Here is a 26514-nt window from a genome sequence, read left to right on the forward strand (position 1 = left end):
AATGGCCTGCTTTATGTTTTTCCAGTTCAGCGTGCAGTTTAGATTTCGAGCAGATCATAACTACCCTATGTACTAAAGTTTTGACAAGGTTGACTTTGTTTTGGGCCAAATGAACTTCAGCGTATGTACTGACCGGTAAAAGTGGGCTTGCGATATACACTGACAAGAAATCCAGTGTAAGACTTTTCGACCAAATCCTCTAAAAAAGGGAAGGAATCATTTTATTTCTTTTCAAAAGAAAATAACTGAAGAAGTTCGTTTTCTCTCTTAGACTCCTGTGGTATTCATTTTAGGCAGTTGGCACGCTGCACTGATTGGAAAACTATACCGGTCTTGTGCTTGCATTTTTCTGATTGGCCTATTTCGATCCACAACTGGATATATATTTTTCATCGTGTTCTTTCGGACCCTTATTCTGACGTTTTATGCTGTGAGAAGTGTAAGACGAAAAAGCTTTTAGCCAATTTGTTATAAAATGCTTGCTTTTTCAAAGCCATTTTCAAGTTCTGTGCCGCGAAAAACTGTTCATAATCTTATTTGTATCAGGAAACACACTTTAACATAGCGAGATCTGACGTAATAAGAAACGAATTCAGCAAATTGTGTAGGCTTGGAATCCCTATATTTGGCCAAAACACACGGAATAGAATCTGTCAAACGTATAGTGTTTTACAGACTTATTTCATCGTCATGACTGCCATCGTTGAACAGCATGTAACTTCAAGAGCGCATTGATACCTCAAATATTCGGGAGGGGGGGTAAGGGTGTCAAAATATTTTGCCCGGAATTTCCCGTTTTCTTTGAATTTACCGAAAATTTAACTAATAAGGACCTCAATAAAAACACAAAATAGTTGATGTAATATATTTTATCTAAATTAATATACATATATAAAATATAATTATCTATATTTAATCATTAGTGATCTTAAGTTGTATATTAAGAAATAAAAACTTTTTGAAAATATTGGGGGGTGTGACATCCCCATATCCCCCCACCATTAGCTACGCCCCTGTCTAACTATTGTGATCGCCAATCTCCCATCTTGAACCACAGCAAATTCCATCTGTGTTCTTTATGGCAGGTTTAAATTCATTTTAATTGACACAGCAAATACCATCTGTCCTCAAAAAAGCGGTTATTTTTCAGTTTTATGTTCATTATTCTAAAACTGCTAAATGGAACGACGACCAGGCTCATCCGAAACATTGAAAAATCTTTATGAATCGCTGAACTGGCTAGAGTATGTTCCAATCTTCTCACGACAGAAATTAATGTCTGAAAAAGACCCTTACTTCAAAGTATACACGACGAAATACAACCGAAAAATGTCTGTTTGACAGAAATAAGTCACTTGGTTCTTAGCTCAAAATTTCCCTAATTATGATTCGGATTTAGAAGTTACAAATGATGGCTAATCAGCTAAATTCCACTAGCAATAACATTGTATATATTTGAAAGAAAGCCTTCAACGACAAAAAACACACCTCTAAAATATTCAAATGATGATTCTTTCCCGGAAATCAACTGACATAAATTTTAAATGCATATTGGAGGCTCGGTCTCGACAAGCAGAAAACTAGTTATTTAAAAAAATATCAATCATTGATCTAAAAAATTGTCCCTTGCACGACGAATTTAAATATGTCATGATACATTAATTAGCTCATCAAAAGCCTAGACTTGGCGGCATTTTGACTCATTGGTTAAAAAATATACACTAAAAAGAAGAGAAAACAAAAGCGTACAGTGAACAGAGTGGCTGAAGGGACAGCTTGAAATGGCGACAGATCAATTTGTACAGAGCATCCCAGAAACGTACCAGCAGGGATGCAGTGGTGGGGGCTCAGAAAGGCGAAATCCCCCTTTTTAAGCTTCAAAAAATGGGGGGCTCAGCCCTCCTCATTCTTTGTGCTTGGGTACAGCCAAGAATCATACAATGCAAAGAAAGCTGTGAAGAAGTGAAGAATCTTTACTTCACCAATGGTCAGCCATTGACAACTAAACCAGAAAAGGAAAAGAGAAACAACTGAAAAATTTAAAGGCATTGCAAGCTTTATATGCATGAAAATGTACACAAAGTTCGACATATATAGATAGAAAATTCGTGAATGATTTCTTACTGAGTACGTTTAGTTGCAGTTTTGTATAGACAGTTGGTTTTTAAGAAATGTCTGAATCAACAACCGGTGCTATTATTTGTCTTGTTTAGTTTTAATATTTCATGCACTACAACCTTTTTAATAAGAGCACTGGGTGCTCTAATTAATTTAATTAATAATTTAGGCTCGGGCGTTCTTAAAGCTGTAATTATTTCGAAATTGATTTTCTATATCTGCAAACTATGAATACTTTCCACTGAATCACAGTTCTGCATGACATTTTTAGTTGCACTGTTCATTGGCTGATAAAATCGCCTCTGTTTTGTTAACATGGGAGGAAATGTTTCAATTCAAAATCCAACCAATGGGTCATCATTATTGAAAAGAAAGTTCTTCCTTATCGATGCCATAAATATATTAGATGCATTTCCTGCCATTCTTGGAATGCCATATCCCAAAATTTATCACAGTGGTTTTCACTGAACCCTTGATCAATATAAACATTTGCTACATGGTCCCCCCACTTGCTATAAGGTCCCATCCCCCTCAATGTACCTGGCTGCTTAAACAATGTTCGGAAAAACATCAACCCTCACCATATTCAAACTTCAATGATTACATGACAAGAACAACTTAGAAATTTCATAGAGCCCCCCTTGTTAAAATTTCACAACTACATCCCTGCTTACGAGCCGTGAACAATGAACAAACTATCCCGAGCTGTTAATAAATAAAGCAATTAAGGAAGTCGATCCAAGGTATTGGAAATAGATCGTAGATTTTTTAGAAAACCACATCAAGCAGCGAGTTAAAATTAACAAGGAGAGAAAACACATATTAAAGAGATGTCAGTGATTACAAATATAAGTTTCGCGGTAAAAGAACATCTTATTATTACAGGAAATTTACAAAGTTTTGCATTACTTTTACAAATCACAGAGGCGTTATTTTACAGTTGGTCTAGAAACATTGGGATAAAAACAGCTTGTGTGACTAATGGGCACAGCGCAAGGTGGGACAAGTTGAGCCTTGTCCAAATCAGGTCCTTAATAATGTAACTTTCCCTCGGCTTATCAAGACAAAGTCTAAATGAAAACATCCTAGAGCGAAGGAACACGTCTGATATTAATTCGCTTGATTTCCAATTAATGGGATATAATTCCTATAAATTAGCAAAAATTATTCGAAATTTTATACATAGGGTTGTGCAGACGGCCAGGATATTATGAAACAATTCCAGCACAACTTTAGAAGTTACATGGACAAAATTACTGGGAGAGAATTTGAAACCTTCACAATAAGGCGAAGCCAAATAAATAAGAGATTTCTAATCACAACATAAGGATGAGTAGATTCGCGCTCTCGCGTGCTGTTGACGTCATGTTTGATCTGGGATTGATTGAGAGTCGGTCGGTGTGTTCTTTTCTTCAATTCAAATCAGGAACATTGACCATTGATATAAATGAGGGAAGCATAATATTTTTCACAGTTAAGACTCGGCAGATTAAAAGGTAACGACTTTTTTGGTTATAATCTTTAAATTACCCGATAGGAATCACTGTCGTTTTCAAATGAGAATTTAAAACGACAACGTCATATTTCAAGCGCTGTTTAAGCAAGTGACATCGTGCTCCAAAGAGAATAGGACATCGAGCTTAGTAAGATTCCAAGAGACAGGTGTCCTTTCCTGATAATTTTTCCGTGGCACAGTTTTCACAGTTCTGTGACATCCACAGTCGTGTTTTTGGAACAGTCACCACGCGATAGTGAAAGTAACAAAAGGTACACCCGTCGCGATTAAAACGCACGATCCAGTGTGGACACCAAGAAAAAGCTCTTAAAACGAAACCAGCTTGCCAGAGGTTTTATTACTGGAATACGCAATTTCCATAACAGCATCTTATCGATGTTTGAATGCCATATGAATCTTTGTAAAAAGCAGTGAAATTAGATCATAAGATACGGGAGCTTGTAACTGTTCTCCTGCTATCTAGGACTCGGGTCTGAATTTAACTATCTAAGACTCGGATCTGAATGTAACTGAAAATAGTCGAGATAATTGCTTCAAAAGTATCATTCTGCTCTACGCTTTACATGTTGCGAATAAAATGGTCTTAAACATCCGCGTTTTTGATGAAAAAATGTATTCCAGGGCAAGCAGCATCTTCTCGACGCTTTAGGGCATGGCTCAAATGTAGTTTATATCGATGATCTATTTGCAGGCGACCGCCATTCAGATACACAAGGATGACAAAGGTCCTTGTTCTAAAGAATGAAATCTGCATAAAAATCAAGAAACCCGAGTTGCCAAGGGCAATGCATCCCCTATAGCCTGAAAAATACTTCCATCCAGAGAACAGAATCTAGATAGCGATGGTATCCAGGGTATGGCAATGGTATCCAAGGTACAACAGTGGTATTTAAGGTATGGAAATGGTATCCTGGGTATGAAAATGGTATCCATAGTATGGTAATGGTATTCAGGGTACGGCAATGGCATCCAGGGTACAACAGTGGTATTTAAGGTATGGAAATGGTATTCTGGGTATGAAAATGGTATCCATAGTATGGTAATGGTATTAAGGGTATGGCAATGGTATCCGGGGTATGGCAATGGTATCCAAGGTATGGAAATGGTATTCTGGGTATGGCAATGGTATCTGGGGTATGGCAATGGTATCCAAGGTATGACAATGCTATTCAGGGTATGGCAATGGTATTCAAGGTATGACAATGCTATTCAGGGTATGGGAATTGTATCAAGGAATCAAATGCAACAATGGAAAACTCCACGTGCAACTTTCGCTACCAGGGCTAGCAGATCGGGAAATGCCATGCCGTGCTTCCTAAAAAACATGGGTTTCTTTCATGATTTCACCAAATACCGTTGGAGCAAACTCGACGACTGGCAATTGAATGGTAGATGGAAGACTGGCAATCGCATTAGATTTGAACAGAAATGACCAATAAAAGTACCTTTCGCAGAGAGCATCATTTGTTTAGTACGCTTGGGACAGCTGGTCTGCTTTCATGCCATGGCGTCAGGCTTCGGTTTGAAGTGACAGATCACGCCATACCTATTAAAGTATCGCATACACTCAGTTTCCATTATACACCTTGACCTGGAAGGGAGAAAAAACAATGCCCGAGATCAGCGACTTGAAATTTGCTTTGCTTCTTTTTAAAGTGTACCCTATTTACAATTAATACCATGCTATTGCAGTATTTTCTAAGAACAACTAGTTAAATATGCACAATAATAAATGGATTATCTGAATAGAAATCGGTTTGCTTTGTTATTAATTTATAAATGACCAATTCAGCTAAAGTAAAAAAGAATCTAGCATGTAATTATACTAATCTTGCATGAAGTTTTTAGTATACTCTCTCTTATCAATGTCTTTACTTAGGGCTATTGTTCAATCTATTTTTTCCAACCAATGAGAAAATTGCGTCATATGCACATGCGCAGAAGAAGGAGAGCTCGAAGAAGAAATTTTATTCTCAGAGCGCTTCGTAGCAGTGAAATCAATTATACATCATAATTGCAAATAAACCAGAGTTCCATTCTTCTCAAGACACCCTTTTCTCTAAATTGACTTCTTTAAAATCAAGATAACTTTGGCTACCACCAGTGGTGTAGTCTTGCAGATCGAAAACAACTAGCAAAACACGTGATTCCGCTATCGGGCATGATTAACTGGAAAACACAGGTTGAGCAAAAAAACTATTATGGCGAAATGTTTCAGATTATTGGCAGAGCACGATCTTCGTTCCATCTAGCAGTTTCGAAATCTATCACAAAAACATGAAAAACCGCCTTTGTGTAGACAAAAGGAGTTCGTTTTCACCTTAGGACTCCATTCGTAACATTTTCAATAGACAAGCGGCACTGATTGGTCAACCTCGACAGTCATATGCTCGCGTTTCTGATTGACCTATTTCGATCCACAACTGGCTATAAATATTTCCTGGCGTAGAGTTTTCGATCTATGTTCTGACGTTACTCTAAAGAGTGTCAGACGAAAAGCTTCAGTATATTCACATGTTTGCTTACGCTGTAAACAAAGGATTGTTTACAAACCAACGCATTTTAAAATTAAAATATTCTCATTTCTATTTTCCTTAATGTCTAAAATTTTATTTTCAGTAGATACATATACAAAAAGACAGAAGGAGTTCCTTTTTTCCTCAAACTCCAGTAGTAATTTTTCTATAGCCACTTGGCACTGATTGGCAACTATGCCGGTCTAGTCTTGGATCAGGTTCACGGGGCGGAGAAGGCGGGCCGGTCACATGCTTGCAATTTTCTGATTGGCCAATTTCGATCAATAACTGGGTTTATATTTTCCATCTTTTTCTTTCAGAACCTTATTTTTGCGTTTTAAATTCTGAGGAAAAGTCCGACGAAAAAGGTTCCAGTATGTTGTAAAATGTTTGCCTTTTCCATTGTCAAGCCATTCTATTATAAATCAAATGTCAAGCCATTCTATTATAAATCAAATGTCAAGCCGTTCTTTTATAAATCATATTAGTAGCATTTTTCATTAATTTTCGAGATCAGTTTTTTGTTCGTTATTTAAAAAGTTCATAGATATATGGTCAAGAACTATTATCAAATAAATGAATAAATGCAAATAATCTCATGAATTCTCGTTCCTTTAGGCAACTCAAAGAAAAATTCGATTTTTTATCTGCTTCCAATCAATGATAATCCTCAGTTCCTAAACATGGGACTAATCGACTGTTATTTACTTCGTTAGTTTAAAATTAATCCTGCTTACTAAGATGAGCTGGGATGCTGTAATGTTATGCAGCGAAAAATCTAACCTTGGAAGACAGAGAAGCTGAGAAAGCATGACTAAGCTGACTAAATGTGGGAATGCAAAGCTGCAAAAATTCTGGACAATAATGAAATTCTGAACATAGAAGAAATTACCAGGCCAAAATCCGATCGTTCTTTTTCTAATCACGTTCTTAAAGTAACAGGCGATTGTGCACAGAGAGGAGGCTCACATTCTTGGATATACAAATCTTCCATAATTTGGCTCAGCGACAGCTACGCAGCATTATAATGCCCAAGAGAACAATTTAGAGCAAAAAATTGGCTAGGCTTTATTTGAAAATCAACGCTTCAATAAGCTGTGCTTGAAGAAAAGCAGTGAAGTTTCGTGGACCTTCTGGTACTCGTGGTACTATGAAAGAAGACGCAAAAAAAGCTTTCTTAAAAGTATAGCCCACCGTCAAATTTTGTGAGAATCAATGTTACAACGGCCTTTAGCGGGAACCTACATTTTGTACATACGTTTCCAGATCCCTGTATCTCAAAGCGCCAAAATTCCAATAGCACGCGTACAGCGCACTGTAAAGAGCTCCCCAAAAGATTTTCAAAGGTATCATACCATACCACTTTTACGTCACAAAATTTGCAGCTGATCATAATCCAAAAATTACCTTTTGATTTGTTTGCCAATTGTATGATTTGCAGAAGACTCCTCTCAAATTCTTCGATAATCATTCTTTCCGTTTTCTGTTCAGAGCAGCGTTGCTGAAAGATATTGTGAGATTGTGAGTCTTTATCATCATAATCATCATAATCACCAACCTTATCTAGAGTTAGGTAGACAGCAGCCATGCAACTCATTAACGCTAACATGAAGCAGCTAAGAGATTGCTAACAGAATTTACCAAATTTTGATAAGAATATAAATTTATCAATATTTGTAGATTATTTGATTCCGTTTGGAAGTGAATTCTGGATCTTTCTTTTCTTTGCATATAAAATATTACAAAACACGTTACTTTCTACTATACTTATCCTAGTTACTGTACTACACCACATGGACGATACCAATGAGAGCGAAAGATAATGACTACCCCATGGCCAACAGGCAACGTTTAAGTACTATGAAACTAATGGCTACAATGCTAGATTCTGTTTGACATTAGATGCCCGGTCAGGATTTAAAAGTCGTTTCAATTCCAGATATTTGGAACTATGTAACGGAGCGACTTCATTTGAATACAAGAATACAAGAAGAAAAACTAAAGAAATACTGATAGACTTGGATACGGAATACAATGGATTCTTACTCATTCGGAAAAGAGATCTCGACTGAATTAACAGGGTTGAGAAAACGGAAAAGAGTTCTGAAATGATGACGTCACAAATTTTTTTAAAATTTGGACCTCACAATCTGAAAGAGCATCACGAAATACCTCAAAGTGTGCAAAATCAGTCGATTATGTTACGGTTTGGCAGAGATATGGCCACATGTGTAGTGGCTTTTCCCCTATCAAACCTCTGTATTTTGGTCTCTGTTCATAACTTCATGAACAGAGCCAAAATAACAGTGATTCGTTGGCAAACCACAGTCCTTTCATTGGCCATATCTCAACCGATTTTGGACATAATTGGCCAATTTCGCATATTTGAAAGTAATTCGTGGTGACATTTCATGTTATGTGCTTAGAATTCATAAATTCTAAAAATAGGGTTTTGATGACGTCACACTTTAGAACTCTATGTATGCCTGTAAAGGCTATTACTTTTAGAAATGAAAAATAGGCTCGAAAATCAGTCAGTTTCAATATGTAGAATTTCACTGAATTTTTACACAGGTAAATAGAAAATGAAAATTTCATATATTTTATTCTGGGGTAAAGTCCTTTACCCAGATAAAAGAGCAAACAAATTTATGACATTGATAAATTTTCTGGGTCCTCCTTGTTCCCATAAACAAAAGCAGCAGCAAAACGACGACAACAACAACATCAAAGCACCATCAACCACAACAACAATGAAAATTTTTATTTTAAATTCTTTGATTTATTTTAGCTGCGTTCCGAGAAGGATAAATGTACAATGTTTTGTTGCTGGCAAAAATGGGACATATGAAAATAGATGCGTAGGGATACTAAGCCAAGACAAGTTATTGAGCTTCAAAATCAAATGAATAAACAGTACAGATCTCCGATGTAATTCGTATTTCTATTGACAAAAACCGCGTGGCAACCCGACAACAACAGTTGTGCTGAGAACTCTTGCAACTGACAGAAACGCACATTACTTAGACAGGAATTCAATTAGAGGAGATCCGATTTTGCAACTTTTAATTCACAAATTCACAAGTTAATAACTCTGTGACTGAAAAATCTAGATTATTGCCAGTTGTGTATTACGTATTACCAAATCATTAAGTTTATTATAAACTTAACTGACAGTGGCTGCCAACACCACCGCTTACGACAGCTGCAAACATATCGAAAGTAAATCATCAATAAATTATCTTCCTTTTGTTTGGGTTGGTGCAAATGCTAATGTGGTTGGGGCTAGGGAATTGCAGCCCCCAAGAATTGAAAATTCTTAAAAATTAACAGAGAATCAGTTTGAAAGATTTCCAATATTGGGGTAATGGTTTTGAGCGAAAGTAAAGCAACACCCCATTCCTACGTTGTCACTCACAAGCTACATTTGGATGAAGCGAGTAGGAAACTCAGCACATCGAGAACTAACGGTTCCCGAAAAAAATAGATCAAATATCAACCTTTGCTTAATTTACTTCCAGAGCAATACCATCAGTTCAAAATTTATTATACCATGTTTAAATAAGAAAATGTCACACGCAGATGTAAGTTTAACATTTATATTATTTCAATATTGTAAATTCAAGCCAGATATTGTGACTTCACCAAACATTAAATTTACTAACATAAAACCTTAATTAGTTTCAAAACAAAACTAAGGTTGAGATAAAACAAGTTTATTAAAAACTGAGCCAAAATAAAACAATTTTTTTGGGGGAAAACGCCAGTAAAGGGAAATTGAAACAAAAAGAAATAATCGGTCAAATTCTGTAGGTGGAAAGCTGTTAAATTTTTAGAATAATGTAAGAAATAAACGCGTTCAGTTAAAAGGGAAGAACAAAATCGTGCGACTTTATATCAATAATTTCTTTTGACCTCTACTGATTCAGTAGATTGAGTGCCCGGACAATCTGAATCAAACAACATAAATTTATTTAAAGGAAATTTTGCGTAGCTAATAATCGGAGAGAGAGATACAAAAGATCTTATGCTATTATGGTTGCAGTAAAAAATAACTAAAAAAAATCTCACCAAAAAGCTAATTTGAAACTATGCAGTACAAAAAATAAGATCTTAAAACACTTGACGATAGCATAAGCCTTGTATAGAGATCTAGTTAAGATTACTTTAACTGAAATATATTGCCAAAATATGCAAATTTTTGCGAATAAGGATAAATTACCAATATAATACTATTATTAATGATAAATACTAGCAATAAGCAACCATCGCGTTTATGTTGGTAAGCAAGTTGACTAGCAACTCTGGGTCGTTGATTAATGTTTCTATTGTAGACCTGTATTATCCAAGGACACATAAATAGGATGATGGCAATTCTCACAGTGCCGCCCACCCTTTGCAAATAATGGAAAGGAGATTAAGCTGATGCATCTGCTCCAAAATCTACGACGTTTAAAACAAGCTATTCGTTACAATAACTATAAACTATGTAAAGCACGATGCTACATGATTTGGGGTGCATACAAAATCGTGAATAGAAAACAAACATGAAATATATTGTGTAGGTGAGGTCAAAGATGTTGAATAAAATACATACCGTTTCTGCCTTTTCTGCACATTCTAAGAGGCATTCGCACGTCGCATTTGCAACCGAGGTTGTTATGAATGTGAACGGAAGCCGCCTAAGAAGAATATTAATGGGTACTAAAAGAAAGAGTCTTATTTGGATAGCGGACCAGAATAAATAAAAAAGCAGCAATGGGGGTCAAAGGTTGACGGTCAGAGGATCAAAAGGTGTTTGTGGGTCACAAGTGAAAGTGCAGAGGGCAGGGTAAAATAAGGCAGAAAATGTAATACAATAAGATGTTGTCCATTATCAAACACATGAGAGACACGTATAACATGTAACAAAAGCATGTACCCTTCTCTAGACCTAATTCTCAATAATGTACTAAAAGTAGGAAATGCTTAAGAACTGTATTTATTTTAATTTTAAATCTATGTTCTTTAGCATGTGGGCAATAATAAGCTTACAGCTATAAACCTTTGCAAGCCTAATTTTAAAAAAAGTTCATTTGTTGTTCATTATATAAAGCAAAGTAACCACAAAGGGTAAGTTTGTTGAAAGTTTCAGCAAGCACCTCTATTCTCTAATTACACTTTTGTTGTATAGAACCGAACTATTCGAAGTTGCTACTCCAAGTTTGACACTTAATGGGCTAATCAGGGAGAACTACTCTCTTTTTTTAGTCTTTGTTTAGTTCAACACTGAGCAGAAAGACACTGTAAAGTATAAAATGATAATAAACCTTTCGGTGTTTGTAGATAACGGTTTAGTTGTCGCTGATTCGAGTTGTGATTCTAGCTTTGACCTCGCTGCGTTCTGTTGTAAAACTCTCACTTCTGCAAAATAAAACAGAAAGTCTTGGCTTCAAGTGGCGCATTAGAGAGCGTTGTCGCGATGTTAATGTCACATGATTTGTCTAACCTTTAAAGGCCCGAGAGAAGTTGCATAAAAGCAAGACAAATTCAGTTTGAGCAAGGCCGAATCTGTGATGAACCAGACATCGATTTAAATGCAGCAAATAAACGTTTAAAATCCTTGCATTCATCCAGGACTGAAAAAATCAATTTAGGCCGTGCACCAAACCCAAGTTAGAAATGGTTTATAACCTTTTTTATAGAACAATTTTATAAGAACACGAGCCTCAAAATTAGTCAAAAGTTTAGAACAAATTAAGAACAAGCTGAGGCCGAGCTATTGTAAAATGTAATTTTAAGCGATGTTTTATCTCCAAAAAGTGTAGTCTATGTACAAAACCCAGGAAATACCCAGACAAAAAATCCCGTCTCATATGTATTGACTTTACGAGCCTCTCTATCACTAAGCCTCTCAACCATTAAGCCCCTCCACAAATATGCCATTTTGTCATTTGCGTCAAACAGAAAAAAAGCCTGATTGGAAAAATTTCAAAAGCACGAAGCATTCAAATTTCAAGGAACTTTAAGATATAAGATCAAAGAAAAGCCCTGTGACATCGGATCTGATACAAAACAATCAACTACAAGAAATAAGCTGATATCAAAAGAAGCTTTCGAAGGAAACTTTGATCGCCTGACAGTCAATAAATTCTCCAGGGAAAATAATTTCATTAAAAGAATATGGCGACATATGGTGAATATGGCGATTTTGGAACTCTTAAAATGATAGTCGAAAGTAGAACAATGGACGGTACAACAGAAGACCTTGACTGTCTATTCTTAAATCTTTATCTGCCGGGCTAGAGAAGTTGAAAGTTTGCTTCGAGATATTCATGTGACGAAAGACTCGAATGAATACAGAATGAATACAGAATGAAAGCGATAACTTGGTAGATTTCTGGATTTTATTTTGGCTAAACGATGTTTTTAATCGATTGATTTGACCAATACGGAGATTAATCTGGCTGTTGTAACTTTATGGCAATTATCATCAGACCCCAAAGAACACATCTTAGAATACTGTGGTAAATCATTTTCCTAGGACATAAAACGGACGTATAAAGGGCCTGTTCAAAAAGATCCAACGGACAATGGAACGATCTCAAAAGTGAAACGAAAAGTATGCGATCGTTTCGTTTCCTTCCCATGTAAAAGGCTGAACTGGTCCGGAAAACGAAACGATTTAATTTTGCTTACTGCTTGCATTTTTAACATTAGTTTCCCTGGAAATACGGACAAGGGCATTGTTAAAATCTGCTTAACTTCGAACACAAAAAGCGGTATGTAATTGTTCCGTTTCTGCGAAAAGATTTCTTGATTGAACGGGGCCTAATTTGATCTTGGCACCTAAATCTATGTGCCTGGCCAAAACAAAGTAATCCACTGGAAAAACTCAGCTCTTTCACTTGCCTTCACTGTTGATTTGCAACTGCTTTGACTTATATTGCATTTTCAGAGGTATTTCATGCTGGTCAAATGAAAAAATTCCAAAAATATACATTTTCTGATGCCATACTAAAAAACTGTTAAAATAAATCCAATTTTCATGTTTTATTGCTAGTTACCAATGAGAGAGCATTGCGATATGCGAGGAATAAAATACCAAACTTTAGAAACAAATTCCAAAGCAAATTGCTTTAAAACATTTTTGTTCAGAAGATAATAGTGGCTCTCTGATTTATATAAATATAAATAGAACAAAACGCATGAAAAACTGACCAGCAGCATCGGCCAGGTGCATTAATGTTTTCCTCTCGGGACTCTCTTCGAAATTCTTGCAGCCAGTACACTTACAAAGAGTTGAACACATGATCTTTGCCTGGAGTAAATGAAAATTAGAGGTCAAACTAAGTTTACGCTTTAAACCAGAGGTCAAACCAGAGGTGAGAATCAGGGGTCAAACTAAGCTTACGCTCTAAACCAGAGGTCAAAATCAGAGGTCAAACTAAGCTTACGCTGTTAACCAGACCTGATAACAACCTGGGCAGCGGTAGTCACTTTAAAAATGTTCTTATAAATCAAGCTACAAAGCTCAGCTGTAACTGATCGCAGCTTCCGCTCCTTGCACCAAAACAAGCTTAAGCCATATGTTGGATGAGTGTATGAAATAAATCTATAAAGAAGGTTTAACTCTATATATGAATAAAACACTATTGTATCAATTCTATCGCATGATTTATCTACGTGCGCAAAACTTTGGCTAAGTCTTTAAGACATCCCTAGTTGTAGCCTCCTTGGTACGTAGTAGCTTTCAATTAGGGCCCTTTCCAAAGTACAATGGTCTCGCCGGCCAGCGTTTACTTGTAGATGCACCGGAGCAAAGAAAAAATACAGTCCTGATTGTTTTCAGAAAATTGACACGACGTTCACTGGGACGAGACCGCAATACACAATTGAACTGCATTAACTTGCATATGTGACTCGAAACAACAAAGTATAAAACACTTTTCCCTTTTCGAAGATGTGGTGAAGTAAAAGAGAATTCAAGAACATTCAACTGACATGCAAAAGATATACTGCGTTTTTTGATCTTCTAAAGTGAATTGAAGATCCCAGTCATGTACGGTAGACTGGCTAAAAAATAAGCTTGGTCACCATTAAACGATGCATTAAATCTGGACGTTCTGAGAAAATTGGGAAATAAAATAGATGGAAACGTACAAGCAGCTAGAAGTACCTCAACGTGAAATATAATGTGCGAGTTTTCATCAAAAACCACCTCACTTGTCTAGGTTCTCAAGGGAAGGAATTATTTAAGAGAATATCAACAGTCCTGCTATCACCATCCTTTCACAGGACTTATCTTTAATGCATAAAAAAATGAGTTCTTTTCACATGGACATCTGCATGGCTTACAATGATTCGTTATGTCGACCTAGAAATGTTAGACAAAACGTGTAAAGATTTTACAGTTTAACAGTGAGTGGGGCTGCAAAAAGGAGCGCTCTTAAACTTAATCCAGCCTAAAACCTATCCAGAAAAAGGAGAATGTACCTTTTTTCCAAGCCAATTTCGAAAGTACGCGGCTAAATAAAACAAGCTTACCTCATAGCATTCGCAGTAATTCTTAAGACACCCTGATCTCTTGCAATGACAACCTAAAAAACAAGAAGGATTGGCCTTTTTTTACTCAGGAAACAATAAAAAAAGAAAGAGATTAATTTTGAATGAACGCTCCTTAAGACAGAAAAAATGATGCCTTAGAATCGATTGTACATTTAAACATAAAATATTTTCAATACAATTATTATATTGGATATAATCGTCCTTTAAATGACAGTATAGTTTGTGCTATTTGAAATGCTCTCAGCATCTCATGTTCAGTTCAATTTGCAATAGTGCTAACTATTTATGTTACTTTGTCTATTCATGTTAATTCAAAACGCATCATTATTATTATTCCTTGCAGTAAATATCCCTGACTCGAATTAATCTCCCTGATTTGAATGTATTTCAGATTTTTACTAAAAAAGCGACTGCTTGGTAGATTGTGCGTCAAAGGATTGAACATGGCATTGAATCGAATCATTTTAATTCGACAAACAAAATAACAAATTCAAAATCTTCTTCTTGGACATTATTAAACAAAACGATATTTTTGATAACGCTGTATATTTTACCAAAAGAAAATTCGGGGACAGACGAGAAAGAAACTTCCATAAATGTTGAATTACCTTTCGTATGTCGCCGCTCTGAAACACCCTACAAGAAAGAATCAAAACATTTATATCTCATGAATACTTCTTAAACTTAAACACCTCTTTGATAAGAAAAGTGGGCGGACATAAAGAATCCGTAGAGGTATCATATTTTGCTAGATGTCATATTCTTGGAGAGCGTTCCCTGACCCTAGGCGACCTGTGATTCGTTGATGCAGTGAAAAAGCTCCTCGACGGGTATGACACACCTTTGCCGAAAAATGGGTTATTATTGTGCCAACAGAGTTACAGATAAGCTATAGATTATCACAAGACCAAAAGAGACCAAGAGGCGTTGGTGCCGGGGAGAATTACAAGTACAGTCATTCTTGTAATTCGACCTTTTACTAATTCGAACAAAATTTGCAGGTTCCTTGAAAATCTCCTAAAAAACATTGTGTAAATTGATAAAGGCTGTAAAAGTGAGATTTAGGGATGACGAAAGAAAAGCCCAGGATTTTTTTAAAAGCATAAAACCGAACATATGTCATTTGTAACGATTCCAAAGAAAGTTCGAATAATACAGAGTTGACTGTAATTTGAACATTTTAATACCCTCTGGCTGTTCAGATATAGATTACTTACACGAGTCTTTCCGATTTTTGGATGAAATGCTTGAGGGTTTCTTTCCAAGCATGCCTGAAAGAAATGTAAAAAAATTAGGAAACTAAACAGTTATTCAATTATAACTGTTTCTTGCATATCCCCGATGGTGACTGATGACCACGACGATTGCTGACCATGATTAACGATCAAGATAATGTTTACAATCATGAAGATGATTGATGATCACGATGATTGCTGATCGTGATTAACGATCGTGATAATGTCCACAATCAGGATATGATTGCTGATCACAATGATAATAGTGATACAAATCAAGTCTATTGGTTCACTGCAGGTAGCCAAAGGAGTGGGCATATAGTGTCAAAGTAAGACGAGAAAATTGACACTAAAGGACAGAAAAGCAGCACAAAAAAGCGAAGATTTAGAACTGTTCAAAACACTAATTGATCCAATTAGTAAAGGAAGCTTGTAAGACTAGCCAATTATTCTGCTTGCGTGGTGTTTTATCCCTTAATGAAGAGCATAAAACTCATTTCCAACTTATTAAATATCAGTAGGAATGTGCTCAGAAGAGGATTAGATAAAATAGCATCACAGTGTCAAGAGAAACAGACAAGGAGTTGACAACTTTTAGCGAGATAGCTCCCGTCGCAGCCAGTTCTTAAATTCTCTGTTTTTTTCGAGCACCTTAAATATTACTTCTGTTGTAACTTTTCATGTGTATTTTTATAAAACAAGGCTAGAACATGTGTATTTGTCTAAATTCTAAAACAAGGCTAGAAGGCATTGCTATCCATGGCTTAGAAAAAGAATTTTCTTTCTAAGAGGAGAGATTGTAAATATGAAGTTCCTTCAAACATAGAAAAAGCTTCTAAGCAGCAAGATTTTATAACGTTCGTATCGAGGTTGGGGAATCATTTTAAGTCATTCTTCATGCAACATCGTGGTTATCTACAGTACAACGTAAAAGACAACGTTGGAATACATTTTGCTTTCAAAAGGGCCATATAGGTTTTTCCTCTGATAAATCCTGTATTTGGTTCCGAGCACAGCTTGCAGGTATCAGATGTCAAAGCAATGCCAAAAACCGCAATATTTTTTCTGCAGGCAGATGACCTGCAAAGCTTATAAGCAAGTGATGAATGGCCTTGGAAATAAACTGCGTCTTAAATCTAACCTTGATTGCCTTGCTTCTTTCAACTTCGTGCTCAATGTTGTTTTCACAGTTCTGACAGTTGCAATTACTACAGAACTCGCCATTCGCAAAGCAATCGCAGTACCTAAAAGAAAATGTAACGGGAGTGGTCGATAAGAGAGGAAAAACAGGACATTTTATAACCACATTGCAATTAGGGTGAGGCTTTTTCAGTAAACAAGCAACTAGGTAAACGTCAGACGTAAAGGCAAATGTAATTTCCACAAATCAATTCGGTATCAAACTTGAGTAAGCAAGCATAGGAACGAAGGAATTGTCGAAAAATAAACAAAAAGGCTTTAAGCGATGTTTTAGAAAACGATGTAAACACAAAAGTTGTGATACAACTTACAGTTTCAAGCACTGGGACTTCGTGCAATTGCAAGGTTTCTTCACGGGCTTCGTTTCAACCCTGACCTCGTCACTACAATCAGAAAAGAACACTTAGATGGCTAGTGTACAACATATTTTCCTGGCACGGCGCAAACTGAGGACGAATTCAAGGCCAAAGCAGAGGCGGGAATCGGGCTTTGTGAATGATGGCACAAGCATAGCAAAAATTCCGAGTTTTTTTGTCAGCAGCATGTTCTAATTAAATCCCTATGCCAAAATATCCAATTTTTGAGGTAAATTTACCGGGTCATGTCGAATTCGAGAGAAAGGCGTTAGTTTGCAACCCTAAAACTTCCGCCTTTGGGGCCGATCGCCTTATAGCATATACAAAGTGAATATAAAATCATACAGACTTTAAACATCTACATTAAGGCTTAGGTTTGAAGAATCTTACAGTATTTCTATCCCACTGAGCACATATGACAGGCAACAGCGACCAAATGCGTTCGATTTTACGAAATTAGCATCACAGTGATTGCAATTTAGAGCCGGCTTTATGGCTTCCTAAGAGTTCATTACACTAAGTATGGGCTTTAAGACATACAGAAGACTGTGTCTGAAAAAAAAATCATGGATGAAGACATTTTGTCGGCCTGCTGAATAGCCCATTGTTATAAAGGAAAATTATTCTTAGTCTTTTGGGCGGATTATCAGGCTAACATTTATCGGATTCTGTCTGTTTGAATCATAAAATACTTGCAAAATTTAATACCTATGGATTTAGCAAAAGTTTTTAGGTTACTCTGCTTATCTCAAATAGGAAACATGGGGCTGTCGCTAACAAGATACTTAGCATTCTGGGTAGCATAAGACAGGTGTACAGCAAGGTTCTGTGATGGATCCGTTTCTTTTTAATAGTTATTGTAATGTACTGATGTCTTTACATATGTGATACTTAATTTAATGATTATATCTTCCTACCTAATTTGGCCACTGCTCATAATTTACAAAAAACAAAATTCAAATGAGATAAGATAATATCAAGATAAAATAATATAACCAGGAAAACCCCCTAAAGCCCTCCATTTAAACAAAAATAATAAACCCTTCGATTTGCCTCCCCTTTCGCAGTCAAATTCTCGGTCGAACGGGTTCTGTGATCCAAAATAAGACCACCTTTGACAAAAACAAGCTCTAATTCGACAATCTAACGAAATCGAGGGGTTCAGTAAGACTATCTTTGTTCTATTTTTTTATCTTGATAATATGAATAATTGTAACTTTGTTATTTAGCAAAAAAAGTCAACGATGATTTGTAAACCAGTACCAAAAAATGGGGCCAAGAAAGATCATTATGATTGTCTTGTATATTTATATTGTATGATCGTATCGTCGGTAGACGTAAGGGAAAGCTGAGGATGATAAAAAAAATTACTCAAGTAAGTAGAGAAAAATTCACGAAAAAACTGTGAAGCACAAAAACCGAAGTTTATCACCGCATTTTTATGAATAAAACATTTTTCAGCAAAAGTATAGATTGCAACATCTGTGTTAAATCAGCTACACATTGGATAAATTTTGTGAATAAATAAAATAACGCAAAATTTCGGACTTTGATGGGTACAAACATGACTTTGTTCATTATCTGGTTATTTCATACTTGCTTGGTAATACAATAGAATGTTCGTATAACGGATGTCATATATTAACTGGTACGCTGTCCGTGGAAAGGAGGTGTCTATAGAAATTTGGACAAAACTACTTGTCTTTTTCTTTAGGGGTATCCGCTATAAAAGGGTGTCCGGCTAGCAGCGCTAAAAAAAGAGTGTCCGGCCAAAAGCACTATAAAAGTGTCCGGCTAACAATTGTGTTGGTATTTTGTTAACTGGTAGTATTAGCCGGCAATGCAATATATCTGCTTGAACCAGCATTTTAAAAACCAGCCTATGTTATCTTACAAACTTAATCTCCAAAAATAACCTAACCCGAAGAAATTCGAACAAGATCGATTTAAAGTGTTTTCAAAATTTCCTGCCAGACAGTCGTTTAAGGGGTCTGCGACAGTTGATTAACTTGCATTAGGGTTGTAAATTATATAAACCAGTTAGGCTCTAGATAACTAAGACAGCGGCGAATTCTTAAGTCAAAATCAAGGAAAGTATTCCACGTGAGAAGGGAAATGGCTGTAAATGAAATCTGTGCCACTGGGGAAGCGGAAACAAGATGTTTGAATCCACCTTTTTATGGATGAAATATTTTCCATATGCCCATGTAACTTAAGGAATTCCAAATTTAAAACAGCGGAACCGCATCACAAAATGTATGGGTTTAATACCGTGGCATACAGATGAAGCCAAATATGGAACTCAGTTCCAAACGGACGAAAATACTCCCCTACTTTATAAATATTCATGATTAAACTTAAAAAAGAGACAACAAATAGTTCCTTCGTTCATTGGTGATTGGACAGCTGTTATTTGCAAGATACGTTTGTGTCCACACAACAACGTACTCGTGTCTCTCGCGTGGTCTCATATTAAAAGACACAGTTTCTATAATCGTCTAAAGCTTTAATACTTCGGAAGTCTCTGTACAGCGAAGGTTGTGGAAAGAAATTGTGAAACATGATGCATCTTACAATAAAAGTAGCCCTGTCAAACTATATATATACAACATGATACGCGTCAAGTTCTAAAAGATGCATAGGTAGCTGTGTGAGAAAGTTTTTCGAAAATAAAACCACTCATTTAGAACCGTTTTTTGAAGGGAATGTGGCTGATCTGTGAATACTTAGGGTTGTTAGACCAAGCAAGTTTAAACAAAGCTCTGTATAATCGCTCAAAATTTGCAAATTGCTGGCGGATATACACTTTTCATTCGAAGGAAACAGCAAACAAATCACCAAGTAAAATTTACTGGCAGTAGAATATTCTCAAATTATCGCACCGAGCTCAAGGGCCCTGCAAAATATGCTGCCTTTTTGCTATGATATTTATTGCAAAATCCTTTTGTTCATACTCAAAAGCTTGCAGCTAGAACCACGGTTGACCCGTACCGAAAAAACCAAAATAAAACATGATAAATGGCAGCTCACCTGTTAAGAGGATCCTCTCCTTCTTGAGAGTTCTTCGTGTTAGATCCAACGATAAGAGCTCCAGGCGGCAAGGCACCACGATATTGCTAAGATAAAAAGAACTTTCTCAATTTCTTATCAGTGCATAACTTATTTTAGAACATTCACATTTGCTGATTGGAAATTTCCCAACATGCAAAAAGAATTTTCACTGACAGATTAAAATCGAATCATACAAAATAGCTGAGCTAGCGCAACCGAAAAATTACAATTTACGAGAGGGAGTACCTACACATTATGACTATGTCTATCGACTTTGTCCACATTAAACAAATGACAAGCAACCGAACAGTTAACGTTAACGCAATCTGAGAATCAGCATTTCAAAAAAATGTTTACGCAATTAGGTGTTGAAATTATCTACTGTCGATAATTGGTAAAAAGGCAAATATCGAAAAATGCAACGGCAAGAAAAATGCATAATTTTTAACAAAAACAGCCTATTTTGGTTTACAAAATACCGTAAGTCCTCGCTTAAGCCCCCAGCTTCCAATTAGGCCCCCTTTAATAAGCCCCGCCCTAAAGTAATTTTTTGCATAAGCCTCTACCTTCGAAAAAAGCTCCCCTCAAACTAGCCTCACCCTAAAGTAATTTTTGTGAATACGCCCTCACCCTCGAATGAGCTGAGGTTATGCCATTGACAGCAACATCCTCATATAGAATATTTACACTGGTAATATTGTTGGCTACTTCTAAACAAGTATCCAGGGGCTTACTGGGTACTTGTAGTACATATTTGGTGAATGCTTCCTTAACATGTCGCTTGCTATTCTGTGGTGAGGAGACATGGACAGTTCTCAAGAGTGTAGAAAATATTGTATACAAAAATCGCAACCCCGAGTTTCACGTTTCATGTGAACACCCACCCTAAATACATCCCCTACTGATTTGGTAACAGCATTGAATTGAATAGTGTTAAACACTAGGTAGCCAGTGTTTAGAACGATTCAATTCAATGATGTTACTGGAACAGCAGGCTAGGAAATACCAACCTGTTCAGGAAATTATTTGAACTCACTGTATGAAATAGCATGCACAGATGTTAACATCACTACAGCTCAATGAATGAGGGAATAAATTTCTTGATTTCACAAAAGTTTGTGATATAAAACGTTGAAAGCTGATAAGCGTGTTTTTAGTTTACATTTTCCTTCTTTCTAAGAAGAAAAACCAAAAATCGCCCTTTAGTTGATTCTTAACTAAAGAGTAAATTCTTGAGAAATTCTGCTGTTTGTCATTTTTTATGTTCTTTATCGCAGGATTTTACTGCAAAAGAGCCTTAGTTGTTCTTAGGCAGCCTGGATATGCTCTTACTTCACTGTCGACATTCTAAATTCTAGCCCATTAAGTTAATAATAAAGTTCTTACACGTGGGAAAGTTTGAATGTATTTGACCATCCCTTCCTTGGTTTGACGTGAAATTAAAAGTACAAAGCATAACTATCTACACCTTTAGACACAGGCAACTAAAAGGCATGCTGTTTCTCCAATCAAAACAGACCACTTAAAAATAAAAATTCCCTCTTCTCGTGAACTACGTCATGAAACACATTAGTTACGTCCAGAACCGTAACTAATGTTGTTCTCAGGGAGAGCTCGTGCTGCTTAATCATAAAAAATATCGTCATTTTATCAACCCCTTTCATTTTCATTCATTTTCAAGACTGCTCATTTGACCCAGGAACGTATAGGATAGTTTGGTGCACTTTTTAGCCACTTGATGGCTGAAATACTCACACTAGCTCTGAACCAGAAACAGCAAAAGCACCTGATCAAACACTACAACGGCTTCGAGGATGCCATTTGCGATACTTTTATCAAAGCAATCATCTCCTTCATTTTTGACCTGCAAAACTGCTATTGGAAGACTACTATGAAAGAGTTGAATAGCACTGCTACCGTTAGCCTTGCTTTATATCCTTTCTTTATCTCCTGCTCTTTCTATGCGAAATCTTATGACGTTGCTTAACCAGCTACCAATCGCTTTGAAACTGCTGGTTTTGATTCCTTAGCGTGCTTTGCTGCTCTAATAATGAACGAATCCTTCTTTAAGTGGAAAATGCTCTCTCTTGACTAGCTTTTTGGTTGGCAGGGTTCTTGCTTCTAACATACTATAATGACGTCCATTTGTCTATGATTTGATGCCTCAGAAAAAACTTACTTCTATCCATTTTCAATTTTATCACTACTGGTGTGTTGTGGACAAATCTAACGTTTTGAGTGCGCAAATCTAACAACTTTCATGCTTGCATTTTGACAATGAAAAGTACATCCCCTTGCTCTAAACTCCCCCACCCTTTCCTCCATAATGAAACATCGCGATTTCCACTCCGTTTTGTGTATAGCTGTTTTTTTGGATTCACAGCTGAACTGTGCTTTGTCCATTTTCAAGAACTGATGGCAACCACAAAGCAAATATTCCAATGATTTGTTGATGACGGAACACGTGGATAAGGAATAGAATCTTCTATTTTCTCCCCGAAAGGCATAGCAACGGACCTTAGTCAACAAAGGCCAAATAAACACGTAAAACAAATATTCTTTTGAGAATGTGTGAGAGGACATACAGATGGCAGGGGATCGAGAGATGGATGCAGACGGCAGAAGTCAATGGACAAGAAAAAAAGCCCCAACCTAGGAACACTGTCGGAAAATGAGACTGAGGATGAAGATGCTCGATTAAATAAAAAGAGAACTTTTGAACTCTTGGGGAAGCAGTGCAGGCCGGAGTGAAATATCAACAAAAATAGTCGTGTGTTTGGGGCATTCTTCGGAAGCCATCAGGAAATCAACTTTCCTTGACCTTTCCAATCATCCAACGTTTTTTAAACCAACATTTTTCAAACAAGCTAGACAATAACCATGACAAATATGCTTTTTTGCTCGGAAGGAAAGTCACTCAGTGGTTAGCCATGTTCCCATTGCGCTTTCAGAGCCTACTGCACCTTTCTGAAAGATTTTGGTGAAATAGATGAAGAATACGTGCACAAAGACAGGTAAAATTCTGGAGCTGGAAAGGACTTTGGTCTCTCTGTAGGCTATAAAAATTCTGGAAGCTACGATAAATCAATCTAAGTAAGAAAGGAAAAACACATTTTTTATGAATTTCCCTCCCTCCCTAATTCCCCCCCCCCCCCCACTAAAACGTACTTTATAAATAAAGATTCATTTGTTGATAGCTCCATTGTTGTGACTTTACGTCTTATATCGACAAAAATCTTAATGCATTTTATTTTCTTGGCCTAAGTACACAGAGCTGGGTCTTTCAGAGATTGGCATACATTCCATTATCAAAGTTGATTTTACAAATGTTGAATTCCTTAAGCTGCTACTCTGGGTTTCAAACAAAAGTGATCACCAGACATTGCACTAAACCTCTTATTGCTATCAATCCTGCATGTGAATGACTTTAGTTAACGTCACGTGTGAATAATGGTGGGGACCAAATGACGTTGTGCCTTGTCCCGTTATTGATGGCATCTCAAGCGCGTCTTATGCTCTAGAATTAGGTTTTTTCTACAAACTTGTCCAAATTCATTTGCCAAAGCTACAAAAAACGCGTTTATCCTCTATGCAGATACGCACAACCAACTTCCTACTGCCGTGTGTAAACAGCTCTGCGCAACAGAAATCTGGCCTATTGAAGTCCCTGTATCATGAAGGCAGTGTAAGGTAACATGAAACGCAAAACGCAACATACAATGTAAACGCAAACGCAATACTTACGACGGGAGTGATAACAGCCTGCATTAACTCACCAGACGGCATACGCAGGACGTTGTTTGACAAAGACTGAATGTTTGACGTGTTTATACTGTTTTGGCCTGAAAATGTCACAGTCCCGGCCTGGCCTATGGAGCCACTAGGAAGTAGAATCTGCCGTGGTTGAGTTGAGACGATTTTTGGAACAAGCTAAAATTCAAGCGACATGTCTGTGAGCAAAGGAATCGCCAATATGACTTGACAATATGGTGTTTATAGTGCAATGATGGAAGAAAAACAACATAATGTAAGTGCAAATTGATACATTAAGAAGGAAGAGAATACAAAAATATCAGGTTTATTCTCGCTAAAATTTGATTTATGTATCCTTCACGTCACTCAGAGACTCAAGGACAAAAAAGTAAAGGCCGGTTTCCACTTGAGCGAATTCTTCAGCAAATTTGTCAGAGAATTCACCGAGCGTGTTCGTTGGTTCGCTGCTTGGCAAATTTGCTGGGAAGCTGAACTCCTTTCAACTTTCATATTTTGCTAGTGAATTCGCCTGTGCCTGGAAAGAACAAAAGACATTCCAATTGCTGACGAATTCGTTGAAAATTTCGCTCAAGTGGAAGTCGGCCTTAAGGCTTTTTCAAATAAACATACAACACCGTAACAAAAGTATTGACCACATCGAAGAAGAGGAAAAGACGCGTGAATAATCGAAAGCTAAGTGGTGAATAGGAATGGATGGAAAGTATAGCGACCAACAATCTATACGTCAATCTAATTAGAGCATTTGTTGGAAAATTTACAATAGTGAACCTCTTTTAACAGTTTTAAAGTTCGATGTTGTGTCTGGTAATAGCGAAATTTCGAAACCGCTTTCAGCATTCTTGAATTGGTTGCATATAATTGAGCAAGGTATTATTTCAGAATTTCGTGTTAGATCTGAAGAGCACTTTCGATCAATGAGCCATTTGAATCATGGTTTTTTATACAAAGCGAGACATTTTCAATGATGTTACAATTTAAACTAGAAGCTAGTTACGGTAAAACTTTAATCCTTCTTGTTTGGCAATAAATTGGTAAAAGTTTTTTCCATTTACAGGTAACTTTTTATTTTGCATTTGTGTGGAACACTCATTATAATTTGTAAGGAAGAATTTTGAGCTGCAAAACCTTGCTTAACATTGAGTTTCATGTCCCTTGGCGTCCCAAAGCGTAAATAAAGTGAAGAGGAACAGACAACTTGTCTCTTCTAAAACATTAATTCTTTTTGCTCGTCCACTGCTCGGTTCTTTTTAATGAAAAACTCTCGAAAAACTTTTTTGGTTTCTTACAGCTATTATGTGACTACACCTAACTTGCTCAGTAATCTTTCAAAAATAGGAGAAAACAAACTTGAATTTTGCACTTCAGAAATTGCAAACTGGAAGTTACTAAAAAAGCAGGCCTTATTTTGATATTTAGAAAATTTTCAATCCTTCTCAAAACAATATTAAAGAAACAATTCTGAGATTCAAAGAGTGGAAACAACTTTTAGAAGCTCTCGTGAAGTGAAAACTCGTGAAATCTGTACTTTTGGTGTCATTTATGAGCTTAGAACTGCCAATATAATGTAAATAACAACCTGACTTGCAGTTTTTTTTCGCACTTCTTTCATTTTTGATAAAGCTGGCAATGAACAGTTCCTTTTACAGGTTTTTATTGATTTTCGTGAAAAATCACCAAATGTTGCCTATCACTGGTTGTTTAAGGACAATGAGCAACAACAATAAATATTGAACCAATGAAAACTCTCTGTGTCATAGGCTTGTCTTTCTGGCATTGTTGGCATGGCAACTCTCACGTGATTTTGCAAAAAAATTTTAAAGACCTTAAAACAGCACCTATTGTCTGGCTCTTAGCCATGCTTGTCCTTCACAGCCTTTTCAAAAGTAAAAAACTTCAGAACAATTTTTTGAAACTCTTCAGCATAGAATTCTCTCCTAAATTCTTCTCAATGGTTGCAGCATTTCCAAGACTTTCCCAAGGAAAAATTTTTGACTCACTTAACATTTAACAACATGGCAACTGCCATGTAATTTTGCAAACAACTTGAGAAACCATAAAACAGCATAGCCTTTTGAAAAGTAAAAAACCTCTGAACACTTTTTTGGAAGGTAAGCTCTTAGAGTTTCCTTCCTTAATCGCCAGAGCGTTTCCCGGACTTACCTAAGTATAAACTTTTGACTCGCTTAACATTTAACAACATT

General features: G+C 36.5%; 1 protein-coding gene across 2 annotated transcripts in view; it reads right to left on the bottom strand.

Moving 5' to 3' along the window:
- Positions 1–2979: 2979 nt before the first annotated feature.
- Positions 2980–26514, bottom strand: part of LOC135682770 (protein lin-54 homolog) — a 29416-nt gene continuing 5881 nt past the window's right edge. For both annotated transcript variants that reach the window (XM_065197800.2, XM_065197809.2), the window contains 12 exons: positions 24284–24469; positions 20519–20604; positions 17444–17515; positions 17074–17176; positions 15915–15968; positions 15306–15333; positions 14677–14729; positions 13351–13450; positions 11460–11553; positions 10748–10832; positions 7558–7651; positions 2980–5225 (listed from right to left, as the gene is read on the bottom strand). In XM_065197800.2, the coding sequence (XP_065053872.2) occupies positions 5212–5225; positions 7558–7651; positions 10748–10832; positions 11460–11553; positions 13351–13450; positions 14677–14729; positions 15306–15333; positions 15915–15968; positions 17074–17176; positions 17444–17515; positions 20519–20604; positions 24284–24469 (969 nt within the window). In that variant the 3' untranslated portion in view covers positions 2980–5211. The remainder of the gene's footprint in view (positions 5226–7557; positions 7652–10747; positions 10833–11459; positions 11554–13350; positions 13451–14676; positions 14730–15305; positions 15334–15914; positions 15969–17073; positions 17177–17443; positions 17516–20518; positions 20605–24283; positions 24470–26514) is intronic.

This window comes from Rhopilema esculentum, chromosome 17 (genome assembly GCF_057945365.1).
Source record: "Rhopilema esculentum isolate cy_ngs chromosome 17, ASM5794536v1, whole genome shotgun sequence".
Classification (NCBI taxonomy): Eukaryota; Metazoa; Cnidaria; class Scyphozoa; order Rhizostomeae; family Rhizostomatidae; genus Rhopilema; species Rhopilema esculentum.